Source organism: Octopus sinensis, linkage group LG5, assembly GCF_006345805.1.
Source record: "Octopus sinensis linkage group LG5, ASM634580v1, whole genome shotgun sequence".
Lineage (NCBI taxonomy): Eukaryota > Metazoa > Mollusca > Cephalopoda > Octopoda > Octopodidae > Octopus > Octopus sinensis.
The window spans coordinates 25,886,235-25,905,693 of NC_043001.1; the positions used below are offsets into that span (position 1 = coordinate 25,886,235).

Here is a 19,459-nt window from a genome sequence, read left to right on the forward strand (position 1 = left end):
AAACCATGCCAAAGCTGACACTTGAGCTAGACACAGGTTTGCGGCTCACTGGATCCTGTGAGACTGTCCAACCTATGCCAGCATGGAAAACAGTCATCAAACGATGATGATGATGATGATGATGATACACATATACATACCTGTGTGTGTGTGCATGCGCATGTGTGTGTGTGTGTCATCAGAATTTCACAATCACTTTTTCATGCTGGCATTAGGCCAGATGGTTTTTTTGAGGCAAAGTTTTAAAGCCTGCTATTCTTCACCAACCCTTTTAGGTCAGTACACATGTAGAATACAGTTAAAAAAAAGGGGTAAAAGGCCATTCAAACACACCAAAATGAGTTCAAATACCTTACATAGTCAGCAACGATACAACACTATGGTTTGAATAATATCATCCTGAAAACACTCCCCTTTAAATGAACGAAACCCTGAAAGTGCATGCTGACATAAATAACAGGAATGTTAATGACCTCATTTACTCAAATTATTGCAGTGAGATGAACACCATGGAAGATGTGTGCAGAGGAAGAGCAATTATCATACTACACTCAAGCTCACTTTGTCTGGTTCTGTTGTGGCCACCACTAACAATATCTACAAGTATACAGCAACAGATTGGATCATAGAGAAAACACAAGCCATGGCAGCCAATTTGCATTCCATAAGATAAACCATTGCACATTAGTGTGTCTAGTGTGATCTTCAACAACTGGGGACATAGAAGTGTGAACCACTGGACTTGTGAATCACACCTTCCCATTCTACCATCTGCATGCCATAAATTTGTTCAGTCTCTCCTACACACATATACGCAACAATTTCTCAGATGTTCCGGGTTCAGTCCCACTGCGTGGCATCTTGGGCAAGTGTCTTTTGCTATAGCCCTGGGCTGACCAATGCCTTGTGAGTGGATTTGGTAGATGGAAACTGAAAGAAGCCTGTTGTATATATATATATATATATATATATATATAATTTTGTTTGGTGTATATGTTGAGGCTTATATGTACTTGTGGGTGTGTGTGAGTGGGGTGGGTGTTTGTATTTGTTATGGGTGTGTGGTTTACGTGTGTGTATTTGTGTGTGAATGTATAGGTTAAAGGGATTGCTATATAAGTATGTTATAGTGTTTAGTAAAGGGAGGTTTTATCATTTATGTTTTGTGAGTTTTAGCTTATCATGGTAGTTTTATAAAAGAATCCATTCATAATTTTTGTGTTTATTTGTCTGTGTGGGGTTGAGTGGGTTTTTGGAGTATATGTTGAGGTTTATATGTATGTATAGGTATGTGTAAGTGGTGTGGGTATTTGTATATGTCGTGGGTGTGTGGTTTACGTGTGTGTATTTGTGTGTGAATGTTTAGGTTAGGGGGATTGCTATATAGGTATGTTATAGAGTTTAGTAAAGGGAGATTTTATCATTATATGTTTTTATGAGTTTTGGTTTATCATGGTAGGTTTGTTAAGGAATTCGTAGTAATTTGTGTCTATTTGCGATGTCTGTTGTTTTATTGCATTGTTTCATTCATAATTTTTAAGTAGTGTTCGTTTTACCAAGTGAATATAATTTTTAATTCCATTTATTCCATTTCTCCGTTCATAATTTTAAGTGATGTCCGTTTTCTAGAGCGTGAATGTGGGTTGTATGTGTGTGTGTGTGGGAGTATGAATAAGTATTGTGTTGAAGTATTTAGCTATTTTATTTATAGTTGCCTAGACGTTTTTATGTGTATGTATAGGGATATATATATAGGGGTGTGATTTAGTGTATGTAGTTAGATATGGTTATATATAATTAGGTATATGTGTATGGGTGTATATATAGTTTATTATTATATTATTATTATTTTTTTGTTTTGTTTTATATTTTATATTTTATATTTAATTGTTGATAGGTTTATTTTAGTTTATATATTGTTTATATATTGATTATATATGGATTATATATAGGTTATATATGGATTATATATTTATATTTTTTCATTCATACTTTAATTATTTTAAAATTATTATTTTTATATTTTAAAATATTGATATTTTAGATTGGAAGTCCACCTGAAGATTGTCGATCAAGACAAGAAACAATTGTAGTGGCGGTTTTTTTGACTATTTATTAAAATTTTATGTATTGATTAAGTCTTTCCTTGTTTGTTTTGCAAAATAGTGGTTTTGTCTCTAATAATATTTTATAATATTTTACTATAAAATTGGATTTAATCCTAAATCTGATTTTTTCCCTGTAAATTTGGATTTATTCCATAATATTTATTATTTATATATATATATATATATATATATATATATATATATATATATATATATATATATATGTATGTGTGTGTTTGTGTGTCTGTGTTTGTCCCCCTAGCATTGATTGACAACCGATGCTGGTGTGTTTACGTCCCCATCACTTAGCGGTTCGGCAAAAGAGACCGATAGAATAAGTACTGGGCTTACAAAAAAATAAGTCCCGGGGTCAATTTGCTTGACTAAAGGCGGTGCTCCTGCATGGCCGCAGTCAAATGACTGAAACAAGTAAAAGAGAGAAAGAGTAAAAGAGTATGCTATAAGCTTCTATTTAAGCTTTTACTATAGTTGTGGGAAAGTACACAATCATCATTTCAGACACACACTTCACTCTAATGGTTCATCCAATTGCACTTCCTTGCAATTTCAAATACTTCATGTCAGTCATTTTCACAACAGATAATTATTGGAATTTATTTCCAGGAGGAAAATTCTTAAAAAATGAATTCTTGGTTTCTTATTATTATATCAACTGGATAAACTATGACTTATTTTGTATGAAATCATTGTTGTTGCAAATTCAAATTAAATATATTTTTAAACAATCAATCCAATATTATAATTAGTTTTAATAATTATAATTTCAAAAATCAGTACTTAAAAATAATACTGGTGTCATGTAAAAAGCACCCATGCTGGTGCCACATATGAAGCACCTGTAATGGTGCTACGCATATGTAACGAACTTAGTGTGTGTATCTTCTCTTGTACTTTCGGGGTACAAGAAAGCAATCACTAGCCGTTGCTTTAATAATCCAGAATTCTACCAGTCAGAAACAACAAGACGCAGACGTAAAAGATATATATACTACTTTATTCTCTAATGTGGTAACAGTAACAATAAGTGGTTATCTGATGTCCTTGGTTCTGGGCGCGCAAGGCTGAAAGTTAATCGATTGTAATATTTACAATGTTCAGCCGCTAAAAACAGAATGGGTTAAAGATGGCATCCGGATGGAAGAAGATGAGGTCTGCAACAATTTGGTTAAAGGCCTTTTGGTATGGTGCTGCTAGAATCTAGTCCGGACGGAGAGAAAATATGCGTGACCGTCGCCTTCAATAGCCATGTCTCAAATCCCCGCTGACTGCTGCTAGTGGTCAAACGTTCTACGACCCCCTTGCCTTGGCTAACTACCACGTAGGCAAAAGGGTCGTGCTTCCGGTGGTTCGCGCATGCGCGAGAGGGCCCTTCCTTTCTGTGCCTTAGTGAAGGCACCAACACTCGCACGCGCGAAATAGAAAATGGACGGTGCGCGCGCGCGCACCATTATAGGATCACTACACATAAAACACTGATGCTGGTGCCTCATAAAAGGCAGCCAGTTACACTCTGTACAGTAGTAGCCAGCACTAGGAAGGGCATCCAGTTATAGAAACCATTGCCAAAACAAGCAGACAATAAGAGCCAGGTGCAGCTCTCTGGCTTGCCAGCTCCTGTCAAACCACCCATCCCATGCCAGCATGGAAAATGGATGTTAAACGATGATGATGATGATGATAATGACGCCGATGATGACAATGAAGATGGTGATAGTGGCAACAATGGTGACAGTGAAGGCAATGGTGATGGCACTTGAACTAAATTGGAATGTAAAAGTATAAATTGAAATGCATGTTCTGCATCTAAAATTTATCAACTACTTGTATCCTCTCATACCTCTTATCTTTTTGTGACTGAATTCACTCACACAGCTCTTGGTCGACCAACTTATTGTCAATGAAATTTGGTAGATGGAAGCTATGTGACAGATAGCAGATACGTGTATGTGTGTGTATAAAATCTTATTGGTTAGTTGATCACAAGTCAGAAAAAGAATACAATCACTATGAGTAATAAAGTACAGATCATTGAGACAAACAAGACACTTACAAGTAGAATGCTGCCAAATATTGGGTCAATTTGATCAACTGAAATCATCCTACTTCTCACATATAAAATGCTACATATCTCTGATCTGAATATTTAAGGTAGTGGACCTGTTTTGGTGTTCCCTGTTTTCCAATTGTTTAACAATGTACCTTAAACCTCTTCCAGCTGTTGATAAGGGTTACAGCTTAACCTTTTCCTAAAAACTTACATCTGTTATGTATACCTGTTAATATAATCACAAATACGAATTTTAAAAAATTGCATTGGTGCTAGCACGAAAACATTTATGTAAAAACAAAAAACGAAACAACTTTAAAATGGGGAATTTTCATAATGTGGAATCTTGGCCGGCGCAGACCATTATTAGTTTCCTTGGTTTCTTATCTGTTTTTGAAAACATTATCGACGATCAACATTCCAGATCCATTTTAATACTGTCACAAAGGCATTTCTTAATTTAACTATGATCTACAAAGATCATAGCTGTTAAAGTTAAACTAAAGAAAACTTCATGTTTAAAATGTCATACAAGTTAAAAAATTCACGAGCAATCGTCTTCAAAGAGCGATGACGACAGCAACGGTGACAAATAGACCCATGTACTACCATTTTCGATTATCAGGCCGTCACCGTTATATGTAATGGTAATTCTCAGCTCAAATCTCATAAAGGTATGTTGTAGTTTATGTTCCTAAACAAATAAAAAAAAAAAGCTTCATGGTCTTAGACATACAAACCGATTACGTACGCCAACGCGTTAATGGTCAGTTAAGTGAAAATTTTTTCGATTTTCTTTCTCGTAACTTCCTTTATTTTATTTGCTTCTAATACAATATAAGACAAAACAGTCTAATTGTTTAGCATCTGATGAGCTTTAATCGAGGGACCCATAACCGAACGCTTCCAACTACAGACCGTGGAGCCCCCAATTTTTCAGTAAAACATAATACTGAAGCACACTATCAATCGCTGGATACATTAATTAGCATTAAAGCTTTCTTTGACCTTTACTTTTCACTTAAACGTGCCTGTGACTAAGGTCGATTCATCTTTCAATGTTAATTAACATTTAAATTAGCAAATTTAAAAACCATAGATGTTATAAAATGTTTTAACCGTCTTCACTGCATGCTAACATTAATTTTATTTTAATAGCCCTCCCACTCATAAAGAGCTCCGCAGTACCTGCTACACTGCTAACAAAATGTTGGTATTAAATATTACTTATATCCTTTCCTCATTTAAATTAACTTTCATTTTGTTTATTTTCGAATGTAAACTACAATATTATCAACATAAATGATTATGTTCAGAAAACATTTCCAACGAATTCAAAAAAATATCTTCTTCATGAATACCGAAATATCAACCCCACCAAACACGTCGTGTTTTTTCGACAGTCCCTTACTTCTCAAGATTAATACTTGAGGTGAAATAGTCACCAGATAAAAAATTCGAACCATACAAAGATGGTCGCTAAGGAAAACTGTTTAGGTCCCAGAGCAGTAACTAAGGAAGTAGATAAGAAGCTTATGAAATGCAAGGAAAATAAGTCACATGAATTATTTCCCCTTATCATCTTATTACGTCATCTTTCAATTTTTAGTTCATTTTTGTTTGTTTTTGAGAGATTAAAGTCATTAGAGACTCCTACACATTTTAAAGCTATTGCCGAGAAAAGATTTTGTCGGTTTTGGTATGATTTTGATTTTTTAGGACTAACAGAGCCGATGTCATTAGTATTAGTTGTGTTTTGTTTAGTTGAAATAGATAGTCCTTCATAATACTGATAGCAATCCATTTATAAGAGAGGGGAACAAGAATGCCAGAAAACCTCACCCACCACCTATATATATGTGAAATAAACTTAGTGGTTTCAACGAATTTCAATTGAACTCGTTCGTGAGAATGATACCCGTGCTATACTTTGTATCGAGAAATAATAACGTTACAAAAGCAAGTATGGGTTTAGTTAAGTTCTTTAAGTTCAAAAGCCACTTGATTCTATATCTTAAATTTATGTATAACACCAGCAATTCATTTAATGGCAATGTTAAGATTTGTAATTGACACTAGAAAAGACAACACAAAATTTACTCAATCCACCATACTGTAAACAGCTACCCATATGGAGGTATATAGTTTACCCATAAAGAACAAAAGCTATGTATGACTTATTTCTTACATTGACAAAAGGTTTATACATTCGTAGGGTAGCAAAGTATTATGAACTGAATCCAACTCGGTACAGGAATGGTGCCTATATATATTCCTCCTCGGCGTGTTGGCAGAAACATTAGCATGCCGGGCGAAATGCGTAGCCATATTTCGTCTGCCATTATGTTCTGAGTTCAAATTCCGTCGAGGTCGACTTTGCCTTTCATCCTTTCAGGGTCGATAAATTAAGTACCAGTTATGCACTGGGATCGATGTAATCGACTTAATCCATTTGTCTGTCCTTGTTTGTCCCCTCTGTGTTTAGCCCTTGTGGGTAGTAAAGAAATATATATATATGCCTCCCCAAACCCTGAGATGTAACGCATGACCTCTTTCTCTTTTCCTGTGGAGCTTTCAGTTTATAAAGTAGAGGAGCCATGTAGAATGTCTCTTTACTTCTCTATGATTAACAAGTGTTTCATTAGCTGTTAGTACAGCGATAGAATGTTGTTGTGAGAATGAAGTAAGCAACAGAATTCCACTAATGTAAACTCATTTTGAATAACATGAAGAGCCTTTCCACTGACTCTTTGATGATATAATGGATTATAAAACATTAAGACCTTACAGACATACAAGGAAACATATATAACAAGCTTCAAGGAATCCTCCTCCTCGTCATTGTCATCATCATTATCATCATCACTTTTCCATGCTTGCATATATCAGATGGAATTTGTTGAGACAGCTTGTCTGGTAAGTGGATATGGTAGACAGAAATTGAAATCTACTTACCAGATTTTAGACAGCTCTAGGCTATAGTAGAAGACACTTGTCCAAAGTGTCATGCAGTGGGACTAAACCTGAGACCAGATGGTTGGAAAGCAAGCTTTTTAACTACACAGTCAAGCTTAAGCCTATCCCAGTTACGCTTGTGCATATCACAGCCATGTCTCCACCTATTAAAAATAATAAGATAAGACAGAAAATGAGTGCACTTTTACACAATAATTTGACTAGCTAGGAATAGAAGCCGAATTTCCCTCACACCATATAGTCTTGAAAGGGGAACAGATATTTGATGATGCAGTTCTGAATGCACACTGATGAAATATTGGAAAAACAGTGAAAAATGTTAAAAGAAGATGGGATGGCCAAGGCTGGAATACCATTTATTATAGATGTACTCAATCAGGGATAACCTGGGGCTAAATAACAACACAATTCAAGAAAGCTTTAAGGTTAATTGTTAATATATTTATCTAATAAAATTAAGGACGTACTTAAATTAAGGATGTGCGGTATACTCTTTTACTCAAGCAATGCTAAGGGACAAACACAGACACACAAACATACACGCACATATATATATATATACATATCTATGATGGGCTTCTTTCAGTTTCCGTCTACCAAATCCACTCACAAGGCTTTGATCGGCCCGAGGCTATAGTAGAAGACACTTGCCCAAGGTGCCACGCAGTGGGACTGAACCCGGAACCATGTGGTTGGTAGGCAAGCTACTTACCACAGAGCCACTCCTGTGAATTTTTTAATTTTACAGATTAATAACTAAGTGGCAAGTTGAAATTTTTAGTATAATCCTCATCCTGATCTGCAGCAGCATTAGAATATTATTTGATGAGTTCAAATAAATTTTCTGAACAATTTCTTGTATATGCTGTCTGGAATTTTTGGCGATTATTAATAATTCAGAAATAGGATGAGATCATTTAATGAACTATGCTTGGCCTGAATATCTAAATCATAAAAATAAGCACTGATAATCAATTAACAACCAATAAATAATGCATGAATCTGTTGACTAATATTGCATATTTTCTTTTTATTTTACTGTTTCTTCAGAAAGACATCTGTCTTTAATTTCAACACATGCATTTCTTCTTGTATACAAAATCATGAAATTGTAAATAACAAGTAAGTGTGAACTCTACTTTAATCAGTTGGTTATAAAATATAATTTATAATAGTATTTTATCAGAAACTAGCAGTATCGCCTGGCGTTGCTCAGGTTTGTAAGGGAAATAACTATAAAGCATTTTTAGAGAGTTATAGCCAAAAAATAGCAAAAAAATGCATTAAAAATGGAAAAAATATGATGGTAAATTTTTTTTTAAATCGTTGACTCATCGTAGACATTTTTAGAGAGTTACTTCCCTTTAAAAAAATGCATTAAAATGGAAAAAATGATGGTAAATTATTTTTAAAATCGTAGACTCATCGTAGACGCGCGCTAATACCCAGAAGGGCTCGATATGAATCACGACTATAAGATAGCCGGTTTTGGTTATAACTGCACCGCAAAATGTGGGAGTAGTTAGGAATCTAAATCGGAGTAGACAGACACACAACCTTACTTTTATATATAAAGATAGGTAAAGTCAAACATTACACAATAGACTTGTTATTTCATTGCCTTGTTTACTACCATCACCTGGCTTTTGGGTACCTTTAGCAGAGCCCATTCTGTTGCAAGCAATTAGGTGAGGTTTCCAACTTGAGGATACCTTCCTTTCTTCCTCCCACCAGTTTCATAGACCCTAAAATGGATCATATGCTCTGTCCTTCTGACTAACTGATAACAAAGAAATTCTCAAATAGCGGATTGACAGAATTGTTAAAGTGTCAGACAAACTACTTTACATCATTTGGTTCCAGACCTTTATATTCTGAGTTCAAATCTCACTAAGGTCGTCTTCATCTTTCATCCTCCTTAGCTTTGATAAGATTAAAATATCAGTCAACTACTGGTATTGATTTGATTGATTGAAATACATTTGAAGGACACTTCCTGAAGACTTAAAGAAGATAGTTACATTGACATGAAGCAAAGCTTCTCTTGGATTCATGACCGCTGCATCACACTTCAAAGAAGTAATCCAAGAACAGGAGATTGCTACTAAATACCCAATCAACAGAAGAAACAGTAAAACCCTTGGAGCTCCAAAATGCAATTGAAAATGTAGATTATGTTCTATGTCTGTGGAAGACATCACACATGATAAGCAGCTGCCCAAATATGTCTTCAAGATACTACCTGGTCACAAAAACAATATACAATGTGAGGTATATTTGCCATCTCAATATGGCTAACCACTAAGGATGGGTGTTACTGTAGCTTGTAGCCCTAGGAGAACATCTCCTCCAGCTGGCTTAGGCACACTTTAGGCACAATACAATGTCATTCAGAAAAAAGACTGTTCTGGAATAAATATAGAGAATTCCTCTGTTATTTAATATATTGACAAATATCAACACAAGGAATGCTGGTGGAACATTTCCATCAAAACATTGTTGTTTGGGACAGACAAGAATAAGTAGGAACCATCACAGAGGTCAGTTGTCCTGCTAATGTGAATATTTCTTTGAAAATTAAAGAGAAAGAAGATAACTATGGACAACTGCTTTGAAATCTCTCACTACTATTTCTATATCCAGATTATAAATTGGCATCTATACCAATAACAATTGGTACACTTGGTTTTGTGAGTAAACACACACACACTTATACAACAGGCCTGTTGTATTGTTTATGTGAGTGTTTGTGTTTATGAATAGTAGCCGAATTTCCCTCACACCATATAGTCTTGAAAGGGGAATAGATATTTGGTGATGCAGTTCTGAACGTACACTGATGAAACATTGGAAAAACAGGGAAAAATGTTATTGCTTGAATTAAACAGTGATATGATGTTTTCATTCCTTGTTGACTTTATACCAGATGCGCTGCACTTTCTAAGACCTGTGGAAGAAGGAACAAGCAAGTGTTGGCAACAAGAAGAGCATCCAACCACAAAATCCAGTGTCAAATAAGTTCCTCTCCAACCCATTCTAGCATTGGAAAATGGATGTTATACAAATGAACTAATAAAGGACACAGTGTTTCCCAGGTTTCGTCAAACAATTGATTTCAGCTGAGAATTCCAAACAAATCTCTTTATTTCTGTATTCACTTGAATAGAAGATCAAATGTAAATATCAATGACACTACAGTATTGTCCTGAGGAATGGCTATTATTAACTATCCCTATGGCCAGACATATTTCTTGCTGGTTTGAATCAAACATCACTTGTATGATGGTGATATTCACTTATAACTGTCACATGGTGTCAAATCAAGGTGGGTGCTTGCATAACACACCCACTCAAAACACACACACACACAAGCACATACATAATGTCAACTTTCCATGCTGGCATGAGTTGGACTTTCAGCTTCTGTCTATCAAATTCACTCATAAGACCTGGGGCTCTAACAGAAGATGCTTGTACAAGTGTCACACCATAGGACTAAACCTAAGCTCACATGGTTAGAAATCAAGTTTCTTAGTCATGCAATCATACCTCTCTCTCAATAAAATAACACTTTATTAAAAAAAAACTTGTCATTTATAATGCTACTGCATATTAGAACCATTTGATGAGAAACCTATTCAGGGCCTCACTTTGCAACCATGTAATTTTGGGCCCATTTCCACTGTACAATACCTTGGGTAAGTGTCTTCTACTATAGCCCTAGGATGACCAATGCTTATGGGTGAATTTGGCTGACAGAAACTCTTTTGAAGCCTAAGGTGGTGAGCTGGCAGAAACGTTAGCATGCCGGGTGAAATGCTTGGTGGTATTTCGTGTGCTGTTACGTTCTGAGATCAAATTCCACCGAAGTTGACTTTGCCTTTCATCCTTTTGGGGTCATAAATTAAGTACCAGTTACGCACTGAGGTCGTTGTAATTGACTCAGTCCCATTGTCTGTCCTTGTTTGTCCCCTCTATGTTTAGCCCCTCGTGGGCAATAAAGAAATAAGGAACTCTGTTGAAACCTATCATATACATGTATGTAAACTGAACCAAAAAGAAACGTTGCTTACATACTAAATAGAAATTGGTTTATTAAAAGATGCCATAGCATTGATTGAAGAGTGCTAATTAAGAAACTGTTCTTTCCTAATGATAAAAAGCCATTTCCTGAAACATTTTTGACATCACATGGTGTCACATGATGACGGAGTGTCCTGGATCAAAAGAGATGAACTCAATATTTTGTGTGACCACCGTTAGCATTGATTAACACCAGGCATCTTCTGTATACTGAATGCACCAAATGATTGATGAAGGCCATGGGGATAGCAGCCCATACTCTGTTAAAACTTACAGTGAGTTGTGCTACAGTTGTTGGCCTTGGACAGATGCAATTTAGCCTTCTTTGGACTTCATCCCACAAGTGCTCTATGGGATTCAAGTCTGGACTTAGGGCAGGCTATGGCAGAGTCTGGATGTTGTGTTGTTGGAGGAAGTCTGTTGTCAACCTGGCAGTATGGGCACAGGCGTTGTCATGTTGGAACACGTGATTCCGATGATGGGCAAAGTATGACACAATGTGAAGCCTCAACACTTGGTCGATGTAGTGAGCAGCGGTTACTCCATTGCCCCGGCTGCAAAATTTTTTTCCCACGAGATTAATGAACTTATTTGCATACAGCCAATCAGAGCTCACCTTGAAAATCCACTACTCTGTACTGCTAGAGTACAACCGCTCAGGCATAGAATTGTGTATGCCACTCTGTGAGTACAGCATAGCAGGTCTCACATAATCACCACATACCCCGCTCCCACCCATCATCCTCATAGATCAATTGAGCACCATCTCTGTATGGAGCTAACATTAGGTACCTATGCTCAGACTGAGATTAGTGATACTGCATGTACCCATTGATATATGTAAGGAGGGCGCAATACGACACAACACCATATTGATTACAATGTTTCCAATCAGTACCAACATTTTAAATTAGGAATGAACAAAATCAGTCAAAAAATTAGGAAACTGCACTCATTTACATTTTCTAGTAAATTACACAAATTGGCAACACTTATGGCATCATTGATGGGCAGCTTTCCATTCGCTTTATACACCAAATTTCACATTTGTCACCCCTATTAACCTATTTAGAACAGTTCGATTTTGCTATTACACACATTTTCCACTGAACTCAACCAGAATATTTTCGTGACGAGTTGGAAACTTGTTTGATAATTGAGCTCTGATTGGCTGTATGCAAATGAGTTCATAAATGGGGTCCAGAACTCTCGTGGAAAAAAAAAATTTCACACCCCAGCCTTGGTCGATGTTTTGGAAGACCGCTGGTTCAAGTTTCTGGTTGAGTGCAATCCTGCCCCATACCATGATGTTCTAACTTCCCCATGAGTCTCCCTCCACGATATGGCCATTGGCATAATGTTCACCCCTTCTTCTCCAAACCCTGTCTCTTCCATCTGCTTCATCAAATATCTTTTGTACTTAAACTACTTAAACTAGCATGGAGAAAGTAGATGTAAAAATGACAACAAAGAAGGCTTAGCAAGTAACAATATCAAGGAACTTCCAGGTAGATAATTGATTATACATCCATATTTCAACAACTCATTGTATTTACTTACTAGAAGTGATAAGTAGTGTTATGCCAGATGTGGTAGATTTCTAGTGACCCTCATGCAATAAGTAATGTTTTAGTCATGCACTGGTTTTCACCAGTTTTATTTGCCAGTAAAAGAAAAATATTCCTGTAGTTTATTTGGCTGATAAAGCAGAAAGCCACATACAATGTCATATATTTTGTGGTGGGTTTAATTTTGACTAATAATAGTATTTAACAGCCACTTATTTAACTGAATATAGAAAGATAAGAATGAAGGTGGACTCTGGCAGGGTTTGCCATCTCCATGTGTCTAACACACGTGGACATGCCTACAAAGTCAGAAAACAATACAGCTCCCATGACTTTCGGAAACATTTTTTCACGCTCAGAGTTGCTGAAGCATGGAATAAACTGCCTGCGTCAGTTGTTGACTGCCATGACACTGCATCTTTTAAGGCCCTCATGCTTTCCGAAATCCGCCGAAACTTCACCTGATTATATATACACTTTAGATGAGTTGTAGTGCACCTGAGCACTGTACACAATTATTATTATTATTATTATTATTATTATAAAGACACATAAGGGATCTTTTCAGTTTGAACAGCAGTTTTTAACATAATTTCTAGGTAACTAAAAAATTTTAAACTTCGTATACTGGTAGAATGTGTTTATAAAACATATTTTTCTCTTGGCTTTATTGAGAAAATTCTATAATTTGTAAGATATTTGTTGTTTTTTTTCTTCAATTTCTGCAATTTCAACCAATGACTCACATCTATTGAGGTAAACAACATTCTGTGCCGTATGAATATGTCCCTCGTTTAAGAAACAGATTGGGTTTATTTACATTTGTGAAGAAAAAGGATACCCTTTCCCCCACCCTTAACCCTAACCCTAACCCTAAAATAGATTGAAATGCAATAGATCGATACTAGGGTCATAATTATGGGTGACAGTTTCATATGACACCGCTAGAAAAAACTGCCGTTCAAACCAAAAAGGTCCCACATAAGTAATCACTGTTTTATATTAACCCACCATTCTACCAAGCCACCAGAACACCACCAACAATAATAATAATTGTTTCTAAAATAAAACACAAAGCTTGAAATTTGGGAGAAGAGGTATAATTGATTTTATTGACTCAAGTTCTTGACTGATACTTTAATTTATCAACTCCTGAAGGATAAGAGGCAAAGTTAACTTTGGCAACATTTGAACAAGTATCTTCTACTGAAAATGTCAGAACAAATACTGCATGACTTTTTTTGTCCAAAGCTCTTACAATTCTGCCAGTCTATCCACTTCAATGGTATTTCCTGTCTTAAGTAGAAGACCTCAAATTTGTGGGAGTGATATAGATAATTATATCAACTCCAATACTTGACTCTATTTTATCAATCCCGGAAGGGTGAAACACGAAGTTGATCTTGGCTGTATTGAAAACCAAAATATAAAGAGCTGTTAAAAATAACAAGAGGTAGTTTGTCCAGTGCTCTAACAATACTGTCAATCCAACACCATTTTTGTTCCTGGGCAGTAAGTGTTATTTGTTAATTTCTTGTGTTGATAAACTATAGAAAACTGCTATTACTTCCTTTAAATTTTGCTTTTGTGATCTGGATAACGATAATTTGAAATTTACTTATTTCTTATGGGGAATTTGCACAATTTCATTTACATAAGGTTTGAAAGAATGGCTGTGTGGTAAGTAGCTTGCTTCCCAACCACATGGTTCTGGGTTCAGTCCCACTGCATGCCACCTTGGGCAAGCATCTTCTACTATAACCTTGGCCTGACCAAAGCCTTGTGAGTAGATTTGGTAGATGGAAACTGAAAGAAGCCTGTCATACATATGTGTGTGGGGCGGTATGTGTGTGTGTGTGTGTGTCTCCACAACACCACTTGACAACTGATGCTGGTGTGTTTACGTCCCCATAACTTAATGGTTCGGCAAAAGAGACCAATAGAATAAGTACTAGGCTTACAAAGAATAAGCCCTGTGGTCGATTTGCTTGACTAAAGGTGGTGCTCCAGCATGGCTGCAGTCAAATGACTGAAACAAGTGAAAGAATAAACGAGTAAAAGAATATGAATTAAGTTTAGCCAGTATTTATAGTTAAGTACATGTATGTTTGTGTCGCCTTGTTTTGCCATTGTGTGATAGTCGTAAATGAGTGTCACTGTTATACAAGCAGTGTCATTCATTTCTGATATTCTGCAAAAACATGTCTGGCCATGGAGACATGTAACCTTAGTTGGAAACAGGTGTGGGTTGGTGACAGGAAGGACATCTGGATGTAGAAAATCTGCCTCAGCAAACTTAGTTTAACCCATGCAAGCATGGAAATGGTAAATATGCTAAAGCTGATGATTATACTTATAAGGGTTGGACAAAATAATGGAAACACCTTAAAATTTCAAACAAATTTATTTTAATATGGAGTAGGATCGCTTTTGGCAGTAATTACAGCTTGAATTTTACAAAGTTTGAATTGTTTCCAAAGGAATTTTTGTCCATTCTTCGGCTAAAACAGTCTCCAGTTCTTGTAGTGATGATGGTGGAGGATATCGACTCCTTACTTGTTTTTCTAAAATACACCATAAATGTTCAATAATATTGAGATCTGGGGATTGTGGTGGTCAGATAGGATGTTCAACTAGAATGTTCCTCGTGCCATTCATTAAAAACTTTAGCTGTGTGAATTGATACATTGTCATCTCAAAAGATTGTGTTACCCTCTGGAAACAGTTCCACAAACATAGGATGAATTTGATCAGATAAAATGCTTAAATAGTCTTCACTATTAATTCTGCCATGAAGGGAAACCATTGGGCCAGCGGATTTCCAAGATATAGCCCTCCAGATCATCACAGATCCACCTCCATGTTTAACAGTTGGAAGAAGGCAGTCTGGGTCAAATACTTCTTTTGGCTGTCTCCATATGCATACTTGGCTGGTAGTCGGAAATAAGGATGACTCGTCCAAAAAAATAACATTCTTCCACTTTTCTAGGGACCAATTCTGTAGGTTTTTACTCCACTTTAAATGCTTTGCAATGTTTGTTTTTGAAAGTAGTGGTTTTCTGATTCCAGCCCTCCTATGAAGTCTGGCTTTGTATAGTTCCTTGTGAACAGTTTTTGTGGAAACTGGGTTCTCAAGGCGATCATTAAGCTTTGTGGTAATTTTGGGAGCTGTACTTTTGTGATCCTTTCTAACAATTTGCATAAGAGTCCAATGGTCCCTATCTGAAAGTTTGGGTTTTCTTCCGAAGTTTTGTTTCAACGAGGAGGTAAAAAATACCATGATGACATTTTTGGACAACTGCTTATGATGTGTGTGATGTATGTATGTATGTACATATGTACGTACGTATGTATGTATGTATATGTTTGTATGTATGCATGCATGTATGTATGCGTATTTGCATCATTGTTTCTGTTTTGCCCCCTTCCCTCACTTGACAACCAGAGTTGGTTTGTTCACACCCCTGTAACTTAGCAGTTCGGCAAAAGAGATCAATAGAATAATTCCAGGTTTAAAAATAAGTACTGGAGTCTATTTGTTGGACTAAATTCTTCAAGATGACGTCCCAGCTTGACTACAATCCAATGACTGAAACCATAACAGATCAAAGCGGGTGAAAATTATGTCTTAGCATCTAAAATTTTTTTTGCTGTGCTCGCAGGTGAAATGAGATTTCCAAAATTTGCTTCCAAAATACCAAAATATGTCTTGTTGGCTTTACACATTTTAGTGGATAGTGCCATAGAGTACTTTTTTATTCTTGTCTTGATAAATTGGCCAGAGTAAAATGCGTCTGCCAGATGCTTATAACATCTTGGCAGCATTTCCAATAAATGCAGATAGTCTCACCCATTTAGGTAGCTAAAACTGAACTGAATTAGCGAGCTTAAGGTCCTTTTATTTGAATTACTGGAAAGTTCTTGAAAATTCTAGAAAGTTCTCGAAAGTTGTAGGAAATTCTAGAAAGCACTTGAAAATTCTCCAAAATTCAAGAACGTTCTCAATCAGCCACTCAGCACTGAATCTATCTAGAATGTTCGGGGAAACAGGTAAATTTTAAAATATCGCTACTGAGGTCACGAAAGCAAAGTCTGAAGAGAATATTAGACAATTCCAGCATATTTTAAACATATGGAGAAAGGAAACATCACTGCCTAATAACAACAACAACAAAAAAGTAAACATTTTATTATATTTGTAATTGTTTCTAACACAGGTACAAAAACTGAAATTTGTGGGGCGGGGTTGAGTCGATTTTATCGACCTCAGTACTTGACTGGTACCTTATTTTGTTGACCCTGGAAAGATGAAAGGATAATAATAACAATAATAATAATAATAATAATAATAATAATAATAATAACGATTATGATTTCCTTTTATTTTAAGGCAGACAGCACAACATAATAACTGTTTTGATCGGTATTGAAAAATATAGCTAAATGTTTTTGTAAGGGAGTTAACTATTTGGGGGACGGGAGCGACCTAAAATTTTTGTTGTACGCAAGCGACATATTACTGTTTCCTCTGGTGCAACTACACAACAATTTCACTTTAAGTTGATAGTATTTAACAAAATACACCAATGTGTGTAATTCTACAACGGTGTACTTAAGGCAGACATTACATTCATTTATAATACATCGCATGATAAGCACGAACGTACTCTTGTTTATTTACATATACTAATACAATTGCAACAAAAAATATAGGTACTGGTGACTAATATGAAAAGAGGTGTGTATAAAACGTTTTGATGCATTTAGAGTGTGATGGAAGAAAGTGAATTCCTGCATAAGATTTCTGATGAAGACGAACAGGATCGTGATTACACTTGCCGGTTAGATATAGAGCCGATAGCAACGTCAACAACATCGCCGATAACAACATCAACAGCATTGCCATCATCACAAACAACATCAATAACACCAGATGTAAGTTGCAGCAAAGCGATTTTTCAATCATCACTTTCCAGCTTCGAAACTGATTTTGAAGACATTCCCGTTACACCTCCTGACTGTCAATTGTCATCTAACCATGATTCAAATAGCAAGACATTTGATGTGCGACAATCCGACTCGGAAAGAGTCCGAGGTGCATTGTGTCGCGTTTTTAGCCAAAATTATTCCGAAAGTGACTCGATTAGTGTCAACTCGTCACTGGTAACATCATCTTCATCATCCTCATCACGCGTCTCTCCGAAAAGAATGGCTAAAAGTGATTCATTCTGTGACTGCTATGCTCTTGGTCAAGAAAAAGAATGTTTGTGTGGAGAAGAGGATTCGTGTAAGTATACCTCAACGCTTACTCTACCACATGGCATATTTAAAACCCAGTATTGTAAATAATAATGCAATTTGAAAACTGGGAACATTTTTGTTTATCATTTCGATGAGAAATGTTTTGCTAAATTCGTTGTTGAATGCATTTTGTAGTAAATATGCAAGGGACGTAAATGTTATTTTTAATGGCTTTAAAGCATTTAGAGTATGAATCAAATATCCAGTTTGGGGCAACCTTATTCTATTGTTTTTTAATTCCCAATAAAATGAAATTACGTTTTAAAGAGTCATCAGTTGCGAAGTTAATAACGATAATCATTATAAATGGATCTGTGCAATTAGTTGTAATGAAAGTAACTGCATTTGTTTCTCTCTTACTCCCTTTACATCCCATCAACGTTATCTAAATATTTTTCTAAAAGTTCATTGTTTTATCGAGAGAAAACTTTTCATGTTGAGCTGTTGTAGAAATGTTTTCCTGATAAATTGTGTAGTTATTAACGGTAAGATGCAAACAACGGCAATATTATTGAAAGAGCAATATTATTATTATTATTATTACCCCACTGAGTCATTACTGGTTAATCAAATTTTTGATGCCCTTAGAAAAAATGTAATACCAGTGTTTTATAGTTTCTGCAAAAAATAAACATAATGTTCCTTCATAACTATTATGCATATTTAAGTGAATTTTACTCTTGTTTACGATCTAATAGTAAACAAAAATTACACACCTATAAAGAACCATTTACCTTAGTATTTGTGAAATTACCCTCTGGGAGAAATGATGATTAATTGTCACCTTGATCTTGGATAAAATGCTAACTAAGCTCTGATTTACCTTTATTTACCAACTTGCTCAATTCACTTTTGTTTTCTAAGTTGCCTTTTATTAATCATGTGTGTATATAGAAGGGCAGGCATGTGGTCATGGGTTCAGTCCCACTGTGTGACACTTTGGACAAGTGTCTACTATTATAGCCCCTGGTTAACCAAGGCCTTGTGAGTGGATTTGGTAGATAGAAACTGGAGGAAGACCGTCGTGAGTATATATATATATATATATATATATATATATATATATGTGTGTGTGTGTGTGTGTGTGTATGTATATATGTATATATATATATGTATATATATATATATATATATATATACACTCTCTCGGAGTGGTTGGCGTTAGGAAGGGCATCCAGCTGTAGAAACTCTGCCAGATCAAGATTGGAGCCTGCTGCAGCCGTCTAGTTCGCCAGCCCTCAGTCAAATCGTCCAACCCATGCTAGCATGGAAAGTGGACGTTAAACGATGATGATGATGATATATGTGTGTGTGTGTGTGTTTGTGCCCTATCACTACTTGACAACTGGTACTGA

The 19,459-nt window shown here is 35.9% G+C and overlaps 1 protein-coding gene across 5 annotated transcripts in view; it reads left to right on the forward strand.

Annotated features, from left to right (window-relative positions):
* The first annotated feature begins 4,587 nt into the window (after positions 1–4,587).
* Positions 4,588–19,459, forward strand: part of LOC115211845 (SPRY domain-containing SOCS box protein 3) — a 28,542-nt gene continuing 13,670 nt past the window's right edge. The window contains exons 1-3 of one of the 5 annotated variants that reach the window (XM_036503257.1): positions 4,588–4,850; positions 8,203–8,274; positions 17,571–18,090. In XM_036503257.1, coding sequence (XP_036359150.1) covers positions 17,577–18,090 — 514 coding nt within the window. In that variant the 5' untranslated portion in view covers positions 4,588–4,850; positions 8,203–8,274; positions 17,571–17,576. Of the gene's footprint in view, positions 4,851–5,790; positions 5,876–8,202; positions 8,275–17,516; positions 18,091–19,459 lie in introns of those variants that run through there. The other 4 variants (XM_029780565.2, XM_036503256.1, XM_036503255.1 and 1 more) reach the window with 4 other exon arrangements.